Consider the following 17125-nt stretch of genomic DNA (forward strand, 5'->3'; position numbering starts at 1 on the left):
TCACCAGCGAGACACAGGCAAATATCAAGGTCCCAGGCCACACCCATCTCATAGTACCATACTTGGTACATGATAGGTATGTCACCAGTGAGACACAGGCAAATATTAAGGTCCCAGGCCACACCCATCTCATAGTACCGTACTTGGTACATGATAGGTACGTCACCAGCGAGACACAGGCTTCCACCCTCCCTCCCTGAAGTCCTTTTTCTTTTTTTAAGGTAGGGTTTCACTATGTAGTCCCGGTTGTCCTAGAACTAGCTCTGTATACCACATTGGCCTTGAACTCACAGAGATCCACCTCCCTCTGCCATTTGAGTGCTGGGATTAAAGGCATCTGCCACTGTTGCCCAGCAGGCCTTTTTATCTGCAAAGACCTCCTTGTGTGCTTGAGCAGTACCAGCTTGCTGGGCTTGCCCCTGTGTCCACAGGAAGCTGCCAGGTTGCTTATGGGTCCAGAGAGGTTTCTGCCACAGCACGTGGGGCTTCTGCTGTTGGACAAGATGGCAGACAGCAGGCAGTCTGTTGCTGGTCTCGCTTACTCTGGTCTTAAAGTACTAGTCTGGGCTCTTTTCAACCCTGCCACTTTGTGCAGATGAGGAGGTGAGAGCCAGACCTAATACCGTCGTCCCAGGTGCTGATTGATGGTTGGCGCTCCTTGGACAGGGATTAGAGAAAACAGAAGGACAAGCATTCCCACCCTGGAGCAGCCTGTGGCAGAGAGACAAAGGGCTGAGGAAGAGGTGTGCGTGCGGTCTGGAGGAAGGAGCTAAAGCCTGGGAGCCAGACAGAGGAAGGCAGCAGAGAAGGGGCCAGGACAAACAAATGATTAAGGGCAATAAAACAAGGAGACAGCAAGAGTAGGGTCAAGCTGTGAAGGGAAGGAAGGCAATGTCTCCCCTCTACCTTCAGTACAGATCAGAATGCCGCCTAGTTCCTGGCACTGTGACAGTGCTGGGTATGAGCTCAGAGCAGGGCTGACACAGAGCCCCCTCCCTCCTTCTGTGAAGCAGACCTCTTTCTTAACCATTAGGAGGCTACACAGAAACTGCTCTTGTATCGTGTGTTGGACCGTGCAAAGCCCAGTGAAGGGTGTCCCAAGAACCACAGCCAGCAAAGCTTGACCCTCACCAGGGAGAAGCAGGGTGAGAAATATCCCGAGAAAGCGAGAAAGGCTCTACTCGGGCTCCGGTGCAGAAGCCTCTAGGGAGCGGGAAAGATCTTAAGGTTTGGGTTGCGTTCAGGCCTATTTTGTTTTGTTTTTGAGGTCTCACCCAGCTTGGCAGTGAACTAGGCTCAAGCGATCATCCTGCCTCAGCCTCCTTTGTACCTGGGATTATAGCTGTCTGATCTTGAAAGAGGCCATTCAAGAGCTAAAGAGACAGGCGATGGGCCACCATGGGGCAGCTGTTCTCAGAAGTGCCATTTAAGAAATCTGCAAGGAGTAAGGGAGCAGAGCTGCCATGGTGCTGCCCCCCAGAGGTTGTAGGGGCAACGGGGGAGGATGGGGGACAACGGGCAACACCCAGCTATGCATTGCTGTGGCGAGTTACCCATGTTTTATCTTCTACTAAACCTGAAGCTTTGAAGACAGTTGTTTCCTCATCACTTTAGGCACTTCAGCCTAAAACCTCCCAGTCCAGAGTGCATCCACCATCCATCACCCCTGAATGTGTTTGGGCTGTGGCTCTGTATCTGCTCATAGCAACTCCTCAGAGTCAGCCCCGGGCTCATCTGATGCTGTAACAACAACAAATCCAAGGCTAGGTTTAATGACCGAAACATCTAATCATCATGAGGAGGGTTGGCCAAGACAAAACACTGCTGTGGGATAATGCTCTGTATACTGTAAAGATTTGTGATTCGTCTTGGTTTAATGAAACACTGATTGGCCAGTAGCCAGGCAGGAAGTATAGGCGGGACAATCAGGGTAGAAGAATTCTGGGAGGAGGAAAGGCAGAGAGGCAGTCACCAGCCAGATGCAGAGTTAACAAGATGAGAATGCCTTCCTGAGAAAAGGAACCAAGCCTCGTGGCTAAACATAGACAAGAAATATGGGTGAATTAAAGTCATAAGAACTAGTTAGTAATAAGCCTGAGCAATAGGACAAGCAATTTAATATGAGCCTCTGTGTGTTTATTTGGGACCGGATGGCTGCGAGACTGGGCAGGACAGAAACTTCTGTCTATAATAAAACACTGCACCTCAGTCTTGAAGGAATTGAAGTCCCTCTGAAGAGATAAAGTTAGAAAAATGACAGTAAGGAGCCAGGTGCTATAATAGGCACCTGTAGGTAGTCCCAGCTCCTGAGAAACTGAGACAGAAGGATATCTTGAGCTCAGGAGTTTGAGATCAGCCTGGGCAACAAGACCTTGTTTTAAAAAACAAATACAAGCCAGCCAGTGGTGGCCTATATCTTTATCCCAGCACTCAGGAGGTAGAGGCATGCAGATCTCCGAGTTTGAGACCAGCCTGACCTACAGAGCAAGTTCCAAGACAGCCATAGCTATATACAGAGAAACCCTGTCATGAAACCCCATCCAACCAAACAAACAAACAAACAAACAAAAACAAAACAAAACCCAGCACTCAGGAGGCAGAGGCAGGTGGATCTCTTGAGTTTGAGGCCAGCCTGTTCTACACTGTGCATTCCAGGCCAGCCAGAACTAAAATGAGATCCTATCCCAAAACAAACCACCCCCAACCAAGAAACAAAGCTACTCCTCCACACCCCTAGAAAGAAAGACAATCACAGTAGAAGTGGTGCACAAGGAAAGGGAGCAGCTCAGTAACAAGGGTATACATCCACACCCTTAGCTCCTTGGCAGTGGTCAGGAGAACAGATGGCTTACCCGGCGGCCAGCCTCGTTGTTCTGCAGGTTCATGAGGGCTCGGCCCTGCTCTTCTGATCCCTTGGCAAAGTTCTTCTCACGCTCTCGGGCGTCTACAAACTCTTTGGCAAAGCGGTAGCCGTACTCCACATTGTCCCCACAGCCACCCCACAGCCAGTCTCGTGGCAGGTCCTTGGGCCTCGCCGTCCGGCTGCAGCCACAGGTGGACAGCTCACCCTCTCGGCAAGCGCGGCTGATGGCATTCACCACCCCGGCAGCACTCACTGCATAGGTGAAGGCAGTCTCCCGGCTACCTGCAGCAGGGGATAACAGACGGTAAGCAGGTCACTGTCCTCCGCTGACGGCCTCTCCCTCCCTCTGCTTGCTTGTGGCTTACCGTGTGGGAAGCAGTGTCCCAGGAGATGCCTGCCCTTCCCATAGCACTGATGGCTAGACACTCCTTGCCATGGGCTGACCTTGGCCCATTCTGACTTCTGCCTCTTGGTCCCAGCTCTATTCTATGAAACCCTCCAGGCCTGGTCAACACTCAATCACTGTGCTTCACAGGACCCTAACAGTCACTCCTGGGAGGAGCTGTAAGCAGAGGGGGAATGGGCTTTCTGCAACTTAGGGACCATGCGGGAGTAACAGAATGAGACCGAAGAGGAAATTAAGAGATTAATAGAGCAAGTCCGCACCCAAACAAGAATGGCTTCTCCTTCAGATACCATTTCTCTCCCATCCATAAGCTACACATCTGTGTGTCTGTCCTCTTCGTGGCTGCTGCTGTCTAGTGAGACCCTGGCAGAGGCCAGGAATAGAAGGTGACAGACAACAGTCCTACATTTCCAGCTCTCTTCCTTGGCCTCACGATGTCCATCAACTCAAGAGCACTGGGGAGTCACCCTTGAAGTCTCAGCCCCCAGTAATCTCCCATAGAGTCCCAACTATGTTCCTCTTTATGGCTACAGCAATCCACTTTAAAACTTCCACAGTGCAGGTAGTGGCCCACGCCTTTAATCCCAGCACTTAGGAAGCAGAGGCAGGTGGATCTCTGTGATTTTGAGGTCTAGACAGTGAGTTTCAGGACACCCAGAGCTATCTGGGAAAAAAAAAACAGCCTCCCACGGTGCATGCTCTGTTGCACTGGGGATGGGAATATTAACAGCCTCGAATGGTGGATGAGAATGTTAACAACCTCCCACGATGCACGCTCTGTTGCATGGTGGATGGGAATGTTAACAGCCTCCCTTGGCGCATGCTCTGTTGCATGGTGGATGGAAATATTAACAGCCTCCCACGGTGCATGCTCTGTTGCACTGGGGATGGGAGTGTTAACAGCCTCCCATGGTGCATGCTGTTGAATGGTGGATAAGAATGTTAACAACCTCCCACGAGAGCCTAGGCAGTTTGGATGCTCACCTAACTAGATCTGGAAGGATGTGGGTGGTCCTTGGACTTCCCACAGGGCAGGGAACCCTGATTGCTCTTCGGGCTTATGAGGGAGGAGGACTTGATTGGGGGAGGGGGAGGGAAATGGGAGGCGGTGGCGGTGAGGAGGCAGAAATCTTTAATAAATAAATAAATAACCTCCCACGATGCATGCTCTGTTGCATGGCGGATGGGAATGTTAACAGCCTCCCACGTTGCATGCTGTCGCACCGGGGATGGGAATGTTATTGGGTGCAGATGCTTTGGAAACCAGCCTGGCAGCAACTGAAAATGTTAGCAGAGTTCCCAGATGACCCAGCAATTCCATTCCTAAAAATATGCCCAATGGAAACAGAGATATGCATCCAAATGTTTCTCCGTGGATGCTCATTGCAGCATGATTCATAATGACCACAAGAAAAGAAAGAGAAAGAATGAAAGAACCCAATTATCTATCAATGGATGGATAAAAACAATGTGCCATTAGCCATACAGTGAAATAGTAACAGGAATGAAGTACCAACATATGTCACAACATGGATAAAACTTTAAATAATTGCATCAAGGGAAGAGGCCATTTATTGTTTGATCCTATTTATAGGGATGTTCAGAATGGGGAAAATCCACAGAGATTAGCTGTAACCCAGGGCCGGGGGTGGGGGTTAGACAGTGACAGTTAAGGGACGGTACAAATGCTGGACTAAGTGGCTACGTACTCTGAAGACCACTAAATGTACACCGTTAAATGGTGCATTGTATGTGACAGGAATGATACCCCCGTACAGCTGCTTTAACAAATAACAGAAGACACTAGTGTGGGACACCGAGAGAAGCAGCTCTTGGCAGGCCACCGATTCTTCCTGGCCTTGATACTGTACCAGGCAGAATGATCTGCTCTCCTTTGTGACTCCCAAGTCTCCACACTGGGAGGGTGAAGAGGCAGAAGCCTGTAGTCAATTAACAGGTATGAAGGCTGCGGAGATGGCGCCACAGTTAAAAATATTTGCTGCTCTTGCAGAAGGCTGGAGTTTGGTTCCCAGCACCCAGGTCAAGAGGCTCCAATGCCCTCCTCTGGCTTCTGCATGCACACACATAGGCTCACATACGTGCATACAATTGATACAATGAATCTGAGAGGGAAGTCTGGAGTGATCCCTACTTCTTGATTACCTTGGCGCCACACAGCGGTGTCAGAAATCAGAACCACACGGAGTGAATCAGTTTTCCACAGTTAATGATCAGCTCTGGCCGTTTGTGAACAGGAACACCCCCTGGAGCCTCCACCCCTTTGATTGACGCCTGCCCCAGTGCTGACTGTAGCAGTGAATATTGGGATAGTAAGATAGTCCAAGAAACTCTTTGAATTTTAAATTGTGCATATCTTCATAGGGAAATGTGCTCGTGCATGTAGTACCTGTGGAGGCCAGAAGAGGGTGCTGGATCTCCTGGAACTAGAGTCAAAGGCAGTTATGAGCAGTCTGATAACGTAGGTACTGGGAGCTAAACTTGGGTCCTCTGGAAGAGTGTTATGTGCTCTTAACGAAGGAGGCTGGGCCCTGTTCTGAGTGAGTCATGCCTGAGAAGTCTTCCAGAAATGCTCCCAAGCCCTGACACACCCTGGGGCAGGACAGAGCCTCCTCAGCCCAGGGTCCCTTTCCCTTCTCCACAAGCATTATCTCCCGGCATTCCTCAGAAAAATAGCTGGTCTTTCAAAGCACTTATTCATCTTTTTTCCTTTCTCTTTATAAACGATTCTATCACTAGAAAGTTCCTTCTCATATGAAACCAAAATACGCCTCCTTGTAATGTCTGCCTGCTGGAACGGCACTTCCTAATCCTCTATCCATTTGACAGCTCTCCAGTGTTTGAAAACAAGAAACATGCCTTTTATGTGTTCCTTTCCCAAGCTGCATATGTCTGATTTCTTTTACCCTCCTTTGGCAAATATGCTTCTCAGAGTCCAACCGGCCCTCTCCAAATGCCTCCTGAAACCATGCATCCATCTCTGAATGTAATACACCAAGCTGACTTCTGGTTATGGCATCTGAAAGTGTCCGCCAGCACACTGGACTCATTCTGCCTTTGCTGGAAGGGTGTGACCAGACTCTGAGGGTATGCAGTGTTAGTTAACTGCACGGGGTAGCACCTGGGTCTTGGGTAAGAGAGTATTGCATGGAAATCTATAACAGGTTAGATAAGCAGTGTGTGTGTGTGTGTGTGTGTGTGTGTGTGTGTGTGTGTGTGTGTGTGTATTGCTGGGGGGAGGGGGCGCAATCTAGACGTGAAGCAGTCACAGACTAAAGTAAAGCCAAACCATCCCAGTGATACAAGGCCAGCATGCCACGGCCACAGGGTTACTGGAGAGACGTCACATCTCTCCGACTCCAGGGAAACTTAAACGGTCAGCCCTTCCACTTCCTCAGCTGTCCCACTGCTCCCGCGGGGGCTTTGGAAGCCAGGCTGACTCTTCTGAGCCGCTCTGCTGCCCTCTGGTGATGACTTTTGTTGCAGCATCAAGAAGAGGAGAGTCTAGTGATAACCTCCCTGGATCCTAGAAGGAGCTACCCTGGGCACAGGAGGAAGGACGGCTGCTTGCTCAGGTCAGGAGAGCCTTCAGGGAGGCTACGAAAAGGAGTGGGAGAGCTGGGGTGTGGTGGCACAAGCCTTTAATCCCAGCATTAGGGAGGCTGAGGTTGGTTGATCTCCATGAGTTCAAGCCCAGCCTGGTCTACATAGAGTTCTAGGACAACCAGGAGGGCTATGTGGAGAGACCCTATCTCAAACAAACAAATAACAGCAATGAAAAAAGAAAACAAACAAACAGAAGAAGAGTGGGGGAAATCAGACAGACCAAAGCGCTCCTGCTGGTAACTAAAACAGATCAAGCGAGAGGTACCTGCTCTGTGAGGTCTGCCCTGAGCCAGTCACCCTACGATGCAATCAGACTCACAGTGTCTATTCCTCATACCCCACCCCGTTGGAACACACAGGTGAGTGTGACGTGTGCAGGTAGATGCGCATTCCCATCAGGACCCAGTCTACAGCTCTTATTCCCCGGACAATAAAATGGTGTCAGTCTTGTCTCAGAACAACCCAGGGCAGCTCTCCACCACACTCCCTCACAACCGTGTTCCTCAGGAGCAGGCCACCTTGTTTTTGGAGACAAGATCTTTCACTGGGGCCTGATGTTCACAGGTCTGGCTAGGCTGGCTGCCAGCAAGTCCTAGGAATCTGACTGTCTCTGCCTCTTTAACATTGGGGTTACAAGCATGTGTCACGGCACCCATCTTTCTATGGGGGTGCTGCAGATTGAATTTGGGTTCTCATGCCTTTTATGCGGGTGCTGGAGATCAAATTAGATTCTCGTGTTTGCAAGACAAAGACGCCACTCCCCGCCTGCACTGGTGTCATGGTCCCACCCAAAACTGCTTAGGCAGGATAGGTACTGTGCCAAAGAGTGCCAGGAGGGCTCCTCAGGAATTAGTAAGTAAACCCCACCAAAAGCCGTGTCAGGTTTCTGGGGAAAAAAACTGCCCCTCGGGCCATCGCGGACACAAGCACATTCCTACAGCCAGAGCTGATCCCAAAGGCAAAGGCAGAGGTCAAAGGAAACTTTCACTTTTCAATTTAAGGCTGGGGAAGATGTTTGGAGTAAGTGTGTGAGTGTATGTGTGTGTGTGGGGGGAGGGGTTCGTTCTAATAGAATACTTTAAAATCTCTACCTACCCCCAAACATCCTGCTGGAACCAACCCTGCTTTGGGAAAGTCTCAGCACCAGCTAACTCCAGAATGCTGTAGTGAGAGGGAGCTGTCCAGGGAGAAGGCAGAGACAAGGCTACCAACACCTTCCTTTTATGGTCCTGGAGATGAGACCCAGCAGAATAGAGCCTGGTTTCTCAGTTTCTTGCCAGGGAGGGGAGGATGGCATTTCAAAAGGACCCAAGACAATTAGACGCAAATCACACCTCCATTTGGGCAATAGGCCAGCGGAGCTCTCACCAGCTGGGGGACAGGGGAGGGGGAAGCAGATCCTGCCCAGTGGCCCTCTCATCTTCCTCTCCCACATTTCACAAAGGGGAAAGCCAGGCCTGGATCCGGTTAATGACCGCTATTACCAACCTGGCACCAAGTTTTCACCTTCTGCTCAAGGGCTCAAGGGGAAGAAGTGAAAATCTTAGATGTCAAGCATGCAGTTTGGGATTCTTTTTCCTCCCCTCTGTAAAGACTTCTGAAAAGGCCCTTTCCAGCACTGAGAGGCAAAGGCAGCCATGGCAGGCAGGCCTCTGAACCACTCCCTCCTTACTCAGACTTCCGTCTGTCTGTTCCCTCCCAGAGTGAGTCAGACAGCCCCGGGGTGAGTCTGACCTAGAGGAACGCAGTTACTGCTGTGACTTGTGGGGCTCCCTCTTCCTCCTAACACGTTCCCAAGCCCGACAGGATGCACGAGGCTTCCATTCATGCTACCAATGGACCAGTCACCGGGGAGGAGACATGCCCCCGGGTGTGAAGACAAGGATCCTGTGACCGAGCCAAGCTCAAGTGGCCTCTTACCTATCTGCATGACTCTGCCAAAGACAGACATGTTGTCCACAGTGCTGCAGTTCCACCGCCTCTGCCGGAACTGGTGCTGGCACTCCCTGATGCCCGTCTTGGCTCCCTCCCCGATGTAGGACATGTGCTCCTGATACAGCTGACACAGCTTTCTCTGGCCTGGGGAAAGCCCGGGAAGCTGGCTGCACACAGGCTGAGCACCAATGATGAACATCTCAGGTCTCTGCACCGGGTTCAGAGCTAGCGACCTACAAGCAATGCAGAAAGGGGGAAGGCCCGCAGTGAATGTGCCAGCTGCAGCTCTATGCATTCATGAAATCCCTCTCCACCAAGTCTCCAATGTAAGAAGGGAACTTGAAGACAGAATGCATGCCTTCAACGAATTTGGAGGGAAACTGAGGCACAAGCCCAAATGCTATGTGAGATACCATATGCCTCAGACAGTTGGAGATGGTAGGGTATGGCTGTGCACCCCTTTAATCCCAGCCAAGCGAGAGGCAGATGAAGGTGGATCTCTGTGAGTTTGAGGCCAACCTGATCTGCACGGTACGGTGACTTCCATCCAAGAAAGTCACAGCTATATAGCAAGACCCTGAATCAAAAAGGCAAACAAAAAAACAAAAACAAAAACCAACACAAGACAAACAAACCAAAACACAACAAAAATTTGAACTGTCTTAAAGGAGGAGGGCAGACAAAACAGGCTGAGTGGGGCAGCCATTCTCTGGGGGTTGAGAACAGAAAAAGAGAGCTGTCGGTAGAGTGCACAGACCTCATTGAAGGAGGAAGAATATGAGCTTAGCCAAGTGCAGGGTGCATGACGGAAGGTCACTGATTCCCCTAATCAAATCTGCTCATGCCTTTAAGACAGAACACCCTAACGTGACTATGTACCCCAACCATTCTCTTCTCCCAACTCTCGGCAGCCCAGACCTCTGCTCATAGGCTTGGGGGCTGATTCGTCATCTGGCACATATCACAGATGAAGAGCTGAGTTAGATGAAGGAATTACAGACTTGCAGCTGAATAAAAGCCCTAGTTGGGCACAAACCGTGCCATTTCCATGTCTACTTGGCAAACACGGTGGTCTTACAAACACAAAAGAGCCTACTTGGTTCTTTCTACAAGGCTCTCTTCCGACCTTCAAACTGATCTAGTAGGAATTTTACTGCATCTACTTCTACTAGCAAAAAAACCCAAACAAACAAAAAACAAAAACACAGAGAGCTACAACACCACACCTATACATACACATACTTGTACACACATACACATACAAATATTTACAGACTTTTTTGTGATGAGGGGTCTCACTGTGTTCTACAGGATGACCTTGAATTATTTGGGTTCAAATGGTCTGTCTGACTCAGCCTTAATAATACGGGGGGGGGGGGGCTTGGAGAGAGATAGATGGCTCAGAGGTTAAGACCACTCGACTGCTCTCCCAGAGGACTGGGGTTCAATTCCCAGCACCCACATGGCTGCTGACAATTGTCTGCAACTCCAGTTCCAGGGGACATAACACCCACGGCAAAAACACCAATGAAAAAAATTTAAATAATGTGTGTGTTTCTAAGAATGGATTTCAGAGTCTCATTTATGCTATTGATATTTTTTGTTGGCTAAATAACAATAAAAGCTGTTTGTTACAATTCACAGGCTGGGGGGGCACCTTCAGGAAGGGTTTTAGACAAGATCTAAGTGGGCAGGGAAATCACATGACCAAAGCCTACATTCTTCTCTTGAAGCCCTCAGCTCTGGGAGCTTGAGGGAGAAAATGAGCTCTCCCAGCCTTCCTGGGATGACAGAAGCCCCTGGTATTCCTCAGATAAAGGTGTGATCACTCCCATGGGGCCCTGCTTGTGAAGGGTAATCTTGGTTACCCCAGCAGCCTCAAGGTCGGCACAGGCTAGCCCCTCGGCACAGGCTAGCCCCTCGGCACAAGCTAGCCCCTCAATTCTCTCACTCACCACCAGGAGCTGGCATCAGTCAGGAGCTGGGCCCAGCTGGAGAGCAGAGCTGCTATGAACAGCAACATCAGGCTGGGCATGGTCAACCTCAGCCCATCCCAGTGCCCTGGGACCAACATCTTCCGAAGCGGAGCTCCCTGGAGAGAGAAAAGGAGAGCAGAGTCAGCATGCAAATGCCACAGACCTGGGGAGCCCGGGAGAGAGGAAGACAATGCAAGCAGAAATGTTCAGAGGGAGGGATCCGAAGGCAAATTCTGACCCCTTTCCCCTCCCCATGAGAAATTCAGCCCTTCCTTTCCAGCCTCCTCTTACTGGGAAGCTGCTCACCACAGGGCCTTGGAGTCCCTTACTCAGGACCCCATTCTGAAGGGAGCAAGCTGTGAAGCCAGAAAAGCTAATGAAAATTGCCCATTTCAAGAAGAGTGTGCCTGGTGCAGCACGTAAGAAGCACACCTTCTAGGGCCCAGGACAAGAGCACAGAGACAAAGGGGCACCTTTGTACTTAAAAAAAAACAACAACAACAAAAACAAAAGCTACTCACTCCAGTTCAGAGATTTAATTATCAGACTCATCTTTGTGGGGGTTAAGGGTTAAACACCTGCAGAATTGGATGTGACTACACCCCAATAGGCTGTGCTCTCGTTTCTCCCTGCTCTTAAGTTTTCTGAACGCAAATCCTTGTTTACCCTTAAGGAATAATAGCAGGGAGAAAGAACATCAAGGCCGTGCAGGAGCCTCCCAGGAGCAAGCTTTGGCGACCCGACCCGTCTCCTCCTCCAACACTTTGGCCTTTGAAGGACCACATGGAATGTGATTCCAGCAGCATTTGAACAGCACCGGCTCTGGGCCACTTCTCCCAAATCTTCCGGGAGTCCTGCCCCCTCCCTTGCTGCAATGATGTTGCCACCTTTGCCTTGGCTGAGACACACCTGGCACATTTGGAAAATACAGCTTTGGCATCCTAGAGCAATCGACCAAACGCCCACCTACAGCTAGGCTCTTCTCATTTCCAGTACACACACGCACACGCATGCACGTACGCACGCATGCATGCACGCACGCAGGCACAGCACACGCTCCAGACAGTCCCAGGCTAGCTCACCACGCTGATGCTGAGTTTCTGGGTCTCTAGACTCTCCGGGAGGGGGCGGCAGATGCTTTTTAGACCTTCGGTATAGGAAATGCTTGACCTCGGACCACTAAGAGCTGAAGATGGCCAGAGCAGGATTCAGGGTCGGGACGTGCCTGTTCCCCCCCTTTTGGTTTTCCTGCTGGAGGTCTCAGCTGGGGCCGGGCACCAACAGGCAGGTGTGTGGGGCCGGCAAGGGGCAGATCAAAGAGAGATTTGCTCCTCAGCTTTTGTCATGTAGAATCAGCTCGGAAATGATCCGGCCTTTAGCGGGGCCGCTAACAACTCCAACTTTCCTAACCGACTTCACCGCCTCCTCTAGGGGACGTCCCACCTCCTCCTAGACCTCCCATAAATCCTCCTCCACCTCAAGATAGGAGGTCTGTGAAGGTAGAACTTAGAGATGGGGCAGAGATAAGGCTGGCTCCAGAAGCTAATGGCTTTATGGAGGGGGAGGGTCCAGGCCTGGGATAGAAACACACAAGGGAACAACTTCAAAGGGCCCCCTTGTCCAAACATCCCCAGCTTCTCTTCCCAGTCCTTGGGGACCATTCAGCCTTTTCTGGCTGCCCTGGCTAAACTACCACAGACTGGAAACCTCCCTACTCCCCACAGCAACCCACCCCATGGGTCTTTCACACAGCCACACTACCAAGTAGCATAGGTTTCTCCCAATGGATGGTACCAACATCCCCTAGCCTCCTCTCCCCAGGTTTCCCACCTCACACCCTCTAACAGGTTCCTAGGAAATCTTTTTTGAGGTCCTATGTCTAACCAAACTCAACCTGGGAGTCTGGAACAGCATCACTTCAGAGACAGGCAGTGCCTGCTAAAACCACTGAGTTTGACTGCCCAGGTTAGACGCCCAAAGGCAGTCTAGGGCCAGATTCATAGGGGTTGCAAATTCCACACCTTTGCAAATTCCCCTCAGAAACAAGCGGAAAATGCAATGGCCCCCAGCAGCTCTCACCACCCTGTGTGCCACCAAGTTCACATGAAATTCTAAAAATGACCCCAAACCCAACCAACCGGTCAAAGAAAAAAGCCTCCTGTATGTGTGTTGCTCCCGCTGCCTATCAGACATGTGGAACATGAAACAAGGCACACACAGTGTCCTTAGCAGCTCTGTCCTGGCCAGTGGGGGTTCAAGAACTGGTGCTGGGCAGTCATCTGCACTTCTGATGCCTTCACAGGGTGTGTGGGGATGGACGGTGTGGAGCTAACCAGATGTTTTGGTCCCACTGGGTATAAATACCTCAAATCCAGACAGGACACAGATGTAGCCAGAGCCCAAGGAATAGCTGCTGCAGACTGTGGGACCTGAGCAGGGCCTTGAAGTCCTACGAACCCTGATGTTCTGGTCAGAGAGGAAGGACTTTAGAAGGCTAAATGAGACATTATGGTGAGAGAAGGCTTCAGCCTTGTCTAGACTTCTCGGGGTGACTCTTGCTTATGAGCTTCGGGGAGTACTTCCAAGGCCTGGTATCTAATCACCATGGATCATTCAAAAACAATCACCCAGGAAAGTGCCCATTCCTCCAGTTACCGAGTGCCACCCTTTGGACCACGAAGCCATGGGCAAGCGAGTGAAGTGTAAAACAGCCAGGGTTCCCTGCCGCCTGCCGGTTCTCTCTTCCTGGATTTACACCTTAAACCTTGCTGTCTTTCCAGCTCCTCCCCGTCCTATGCATCAAAATCACTGCCAGTGATCGTGTCTCCAGAGTGCATTTAAAGCTTGCTTCCCACTCTCCACCCCTACCGCCATACCCTAAGAGGCCAAAGAGCTGGCTAAGTGACCTCTAGTCTCCCAATTGCTTCACGGCTTCTGTATTAAATTCTCTACCGTTCAGCTTTCTAATTTTGTAAACTCTCAAAGTGTGGCCGGCATCGATTAGTATCAGTATCGCTTGAAAATCCATGAGAAACACAAAACCTCAAATTGCCAAGTTCTACCAGACTCAGTTCTGTGTCCAGCAATCTGCTATTGTTGTTTTTACTGCAATTCTTTTTAAGAATTTTATTACATTTATTTATTTGTGTGAGGAGTCGGGGGTGGGCACATGTGCTGGGAACAAAGGACAGCTCCGTGGAGTCAACTGATGCCCATGAAAATCTGAGGGCCACTTTCCTGCAGCCATCCTCACTGACAGGTACTGAATCGATGTACCACCTTTTCATAATAACGCGTTTATATTTTAATAATACATGTCTACTTGTTGATACCTTAAACCAATCACTCTAGGGTGTTAACGACCCCTCAGGGCCATGGAACTTTCAGCACAAGCAAATCAAGCCACAGCTCTAGCATGACAATGTCTTACTCTGTTAGTCATGTATGTGGAACGTTGAAAGGATCACGCCAACAACTCACATGACTGATGACAGTGGCTGCACAAGCCTGGGATTCCACCAAGTACCACTTGGTGCACACCTAAAGAGTACTGGACTGTTCACTTTAGATGACATGGGTTGTATCTAAACAAAGCAGTTACCATTTAAAAATGTGTTCACAGTGATGCTGGCCCCTCCCCTGAAGATTTTTATGCACCAGGAAGTACGTCAAGAGCAGTCCTATGGCAGTGCCTGCACCAAGCCTGAGTCTGAGCTCCAAGACTTAGCATGCGCCGGTCCATGAGTTCTAATCTCAGCCAAATAAAAATAAACAAATAAGTAACAAGATAGCAGCTTCAAGCTGGCCTCATGCTGTCAGCAGCGTCCTCAACAGTGAGGTGCATGGGCCAGCTAGGATCTCTGGTTGCAATGAAATATTGTGTAGGAATAAAAATAAACAAGCTATAGCCACATGCAACCACGTACTCAAATCTTAACAACATAACGCAGAAAAGCAAGTCACAGAGACTATAGGTGTAAGCCATACAGAAGAGCAAGCTGATTATCATCAGCACCACGTGGAGGTTCCCTCCAGGATGGGCGAGGGAAGGGACCATGATGAAGAAGAGGCCTGGAGTGTCTAAGCACCCCTGGGTAATGGATAATGCCGGTTCACTGTTGCCACTCATTTGGCTGTGCATATACTATGTGCACATCGTGGCTCTCTGCCATTTTCTGAGTTCCTGTATTGGACATCGTAGGGCGGAAATGTTCAAACTGAGAGGAGATCCCACTAGCATGGATGGAGGAGCTCGGTGCATTCCCAGTCTCACCAGGCACAGTAAGATCCTTCCCTGCCCCCTTTTCTCCTTACAGAAAGAATATTCGGGCTCAAAAGGAAACATTAAACAAATGTTTACTAATTTAGAGACAGCCCTGTGACATACGATTGGAGGATGGGGTAACTATGGAGAACATCAGCACAGCCTCCAGCATCCTGTTCGTGAGCCAGCAGTTTCTGTGGCAGGAATCAACGCAGCATGGTTTCCCTTCACTGTGAGGAAACCAGGCTTTGGCCAAGCTACTTTCTATATCATGTCTGTCTGTCTGTCTACCTACCTACCTACCTACCTACCTACCTACCTACCTACCTACCTATCTATTTAATTTTGCTAGTGGTCACCATTTAGTTCACCAGCCAGCTCTCTCTCCGGCGTAACTGTTTTCATAGATACCTTTCTTCTTTAACAGACATTTTTTTCTTACAGTGACCAAAGATTAATGCGATCATGCGGGGAAGACTTTATCAGAAAATCCCAGTCTCTTGAAGGAATCCCCAGATGCTCATCTTCTGCTCAGCTCAATTATCACAGCCTTTCCCTGCCAGCCTTAATTATTTCTCCCAAGGGTCTCTGCCTCTACCCTGCCCCCCATTCTTCCTTGCCGGCTTTGCTCAGCGAATCCTCTTAGCCCTAAGGCACGGCATTCCTTTGTGTGATCTACTTCCTCCACAGTTGGTGGAGATGAAAATTAAAAAATCTATGGTGGGAAGGGAGGGAGGTTTACCAGTTCTACCACCTTTTGCTGCAGCCCCTGGAGAACTCATGTGTCACGAGGTGTGCCTTAGGGAGAGAGAGAGTGGGTAGAAGAGATAAATTCTGGCACTCGGGAGAGAAGTTAAACTAGGAATGCACGTGGCATTCCCTGTGAGGAGGTGGTGTGCGTGTGTGTGTGTGTGTGTATGTGTGTGTGTGTGTGTGTGTGTGTGTGTGTATGTGTATCTGTGGGGAGGTGGTGTGCGTGTGTGTGTGTGTGTGTATGTGTGTGTGTGTGTGTGTGTGTGTGTGTGTATGTGTATCTGTGGTAAAGAAGGAGAGCTGGAGACGGACCCAGAATTCAGATCTCCATGTTTCCAGGAATAGAAAATCCCAAACCGTCAGTCAGCTTCCCGAACCCTGGAAAAATACGTGACCTACTCTCAATTGCACAGACACTATGAAAATAAATGTCAAAAGTCAGCAGAGTCCCTAGTTTCCAGGTTGTCCCCCTTCCCAACCCTGCGTGCATGGTTCCTGGAAGTGGCAGGTCTGGGCAAAAGAAGGATTTTCATCCACTTGCATCTCGATGTATTACAATCGTCTCAAAATACGCCTCTTCCGAGGAAGGCAGAAATGGGCAGCCCCTAAGTCATCACGGCTTAGGAAACTATTCCGAGAGCCAAAGCTTTAGGCTTGTTTCCAAGGAATTGGAGGGCTGTGGAAAAGGAGTTTAGATGCTCTCATCTTGCAAAGTAACCGATTTTGGTCTGCTGTGGAGTTCTGGAGTATGAGGGGGCTTCCATACTCTTAAAATTCTGGAGTTCGCAGGGAGGGAAGGGGTACGCAGTACAGAGCTCTGGAGCCCACGGGGGCGTGGGTTAGGAAACTGACAGCCTGCCTATACCGGCTCCCTGGAACAAATGCGCCTTGTGCTAGCAACTCAAAGCACTTCTGCCTTTGTGAACTGGAGCATCGTTTAAAAGGAGCTGGAGAAGGACCGTGATGTGGCTCAGCCTGAAAAGGTGTCTGGTGTGTGGCCTGGTGACTTGATGCTAGGAACCCACATGGTGGAGAGAACAGATTTTTACAAGCTGTGTTCTGACTTCCATGCTCACGCCATGGCACAACATGCGCACACACATACTCGCTCACACACTCACACACACACTAGATTAAAATGTAAAAAAAATCCTCGAGACCTTGGGAAACCACACTATTTCAGCAAATGGAGACAGGCCTACACAATAGCACATCACGTGGGAGGTGGAGGCGCAGAAGAATCGGGAGTTCAGTGCCAACCTCAGCAACATTGTGACCTTGAGGTTAACCTGGACTACTTGAGA

At 49.9% G+C, this 17125-nt stretch overlaps 1 protein-coding gene across 1 annotated transcript in view; it reads right to left on the reverse strand.

Moving 5' to 3' along the window:
• Positions 1 to 17125, reverse strand: part of Wnt5b (Wnt family member 5B) — a 110784-nt gene that overhangs the window by 4307 nt on the left and 89352 nt on the right. Inside the window, exons 2-4 of the mRNA XM_005365118.2 lie at positions 10784 to 10920; positions 8814 to 9061; positions 2853 to 3145 (exon numbers count right to left, since the gene is read on the reverse strand). Of these exons, the coding sequence (XP_005365175.1) occupies positions 2853 to 3145; positions 8814 to 9061; positions 10784 to 10902 (660 nt within the window). The 5' untranslated portion in view covers positions 10903 to 10920. The remainder of the gene's footprint in view (positions 1 to 2852; positions 3146 to 8813; positions 9062 to 10783; positions 10921 to 17125) is intronic.

Source organism: Microtus ochrogaster, unplaced genomic scaffold (genome assembly GCF_000317375.1).
Source record: "Microtus ochrogaster isolate Prairie Vole_2 unplaced genomic scaffold, MicOch1.0 UNK1, whole genome shotgun sequence".
Lineage (NCBI taxonomy): Eukaryota > Metazoa > Chordata > Mammalia > Rodentia > Cricetidae > Microtus > Microtus ochrogaster.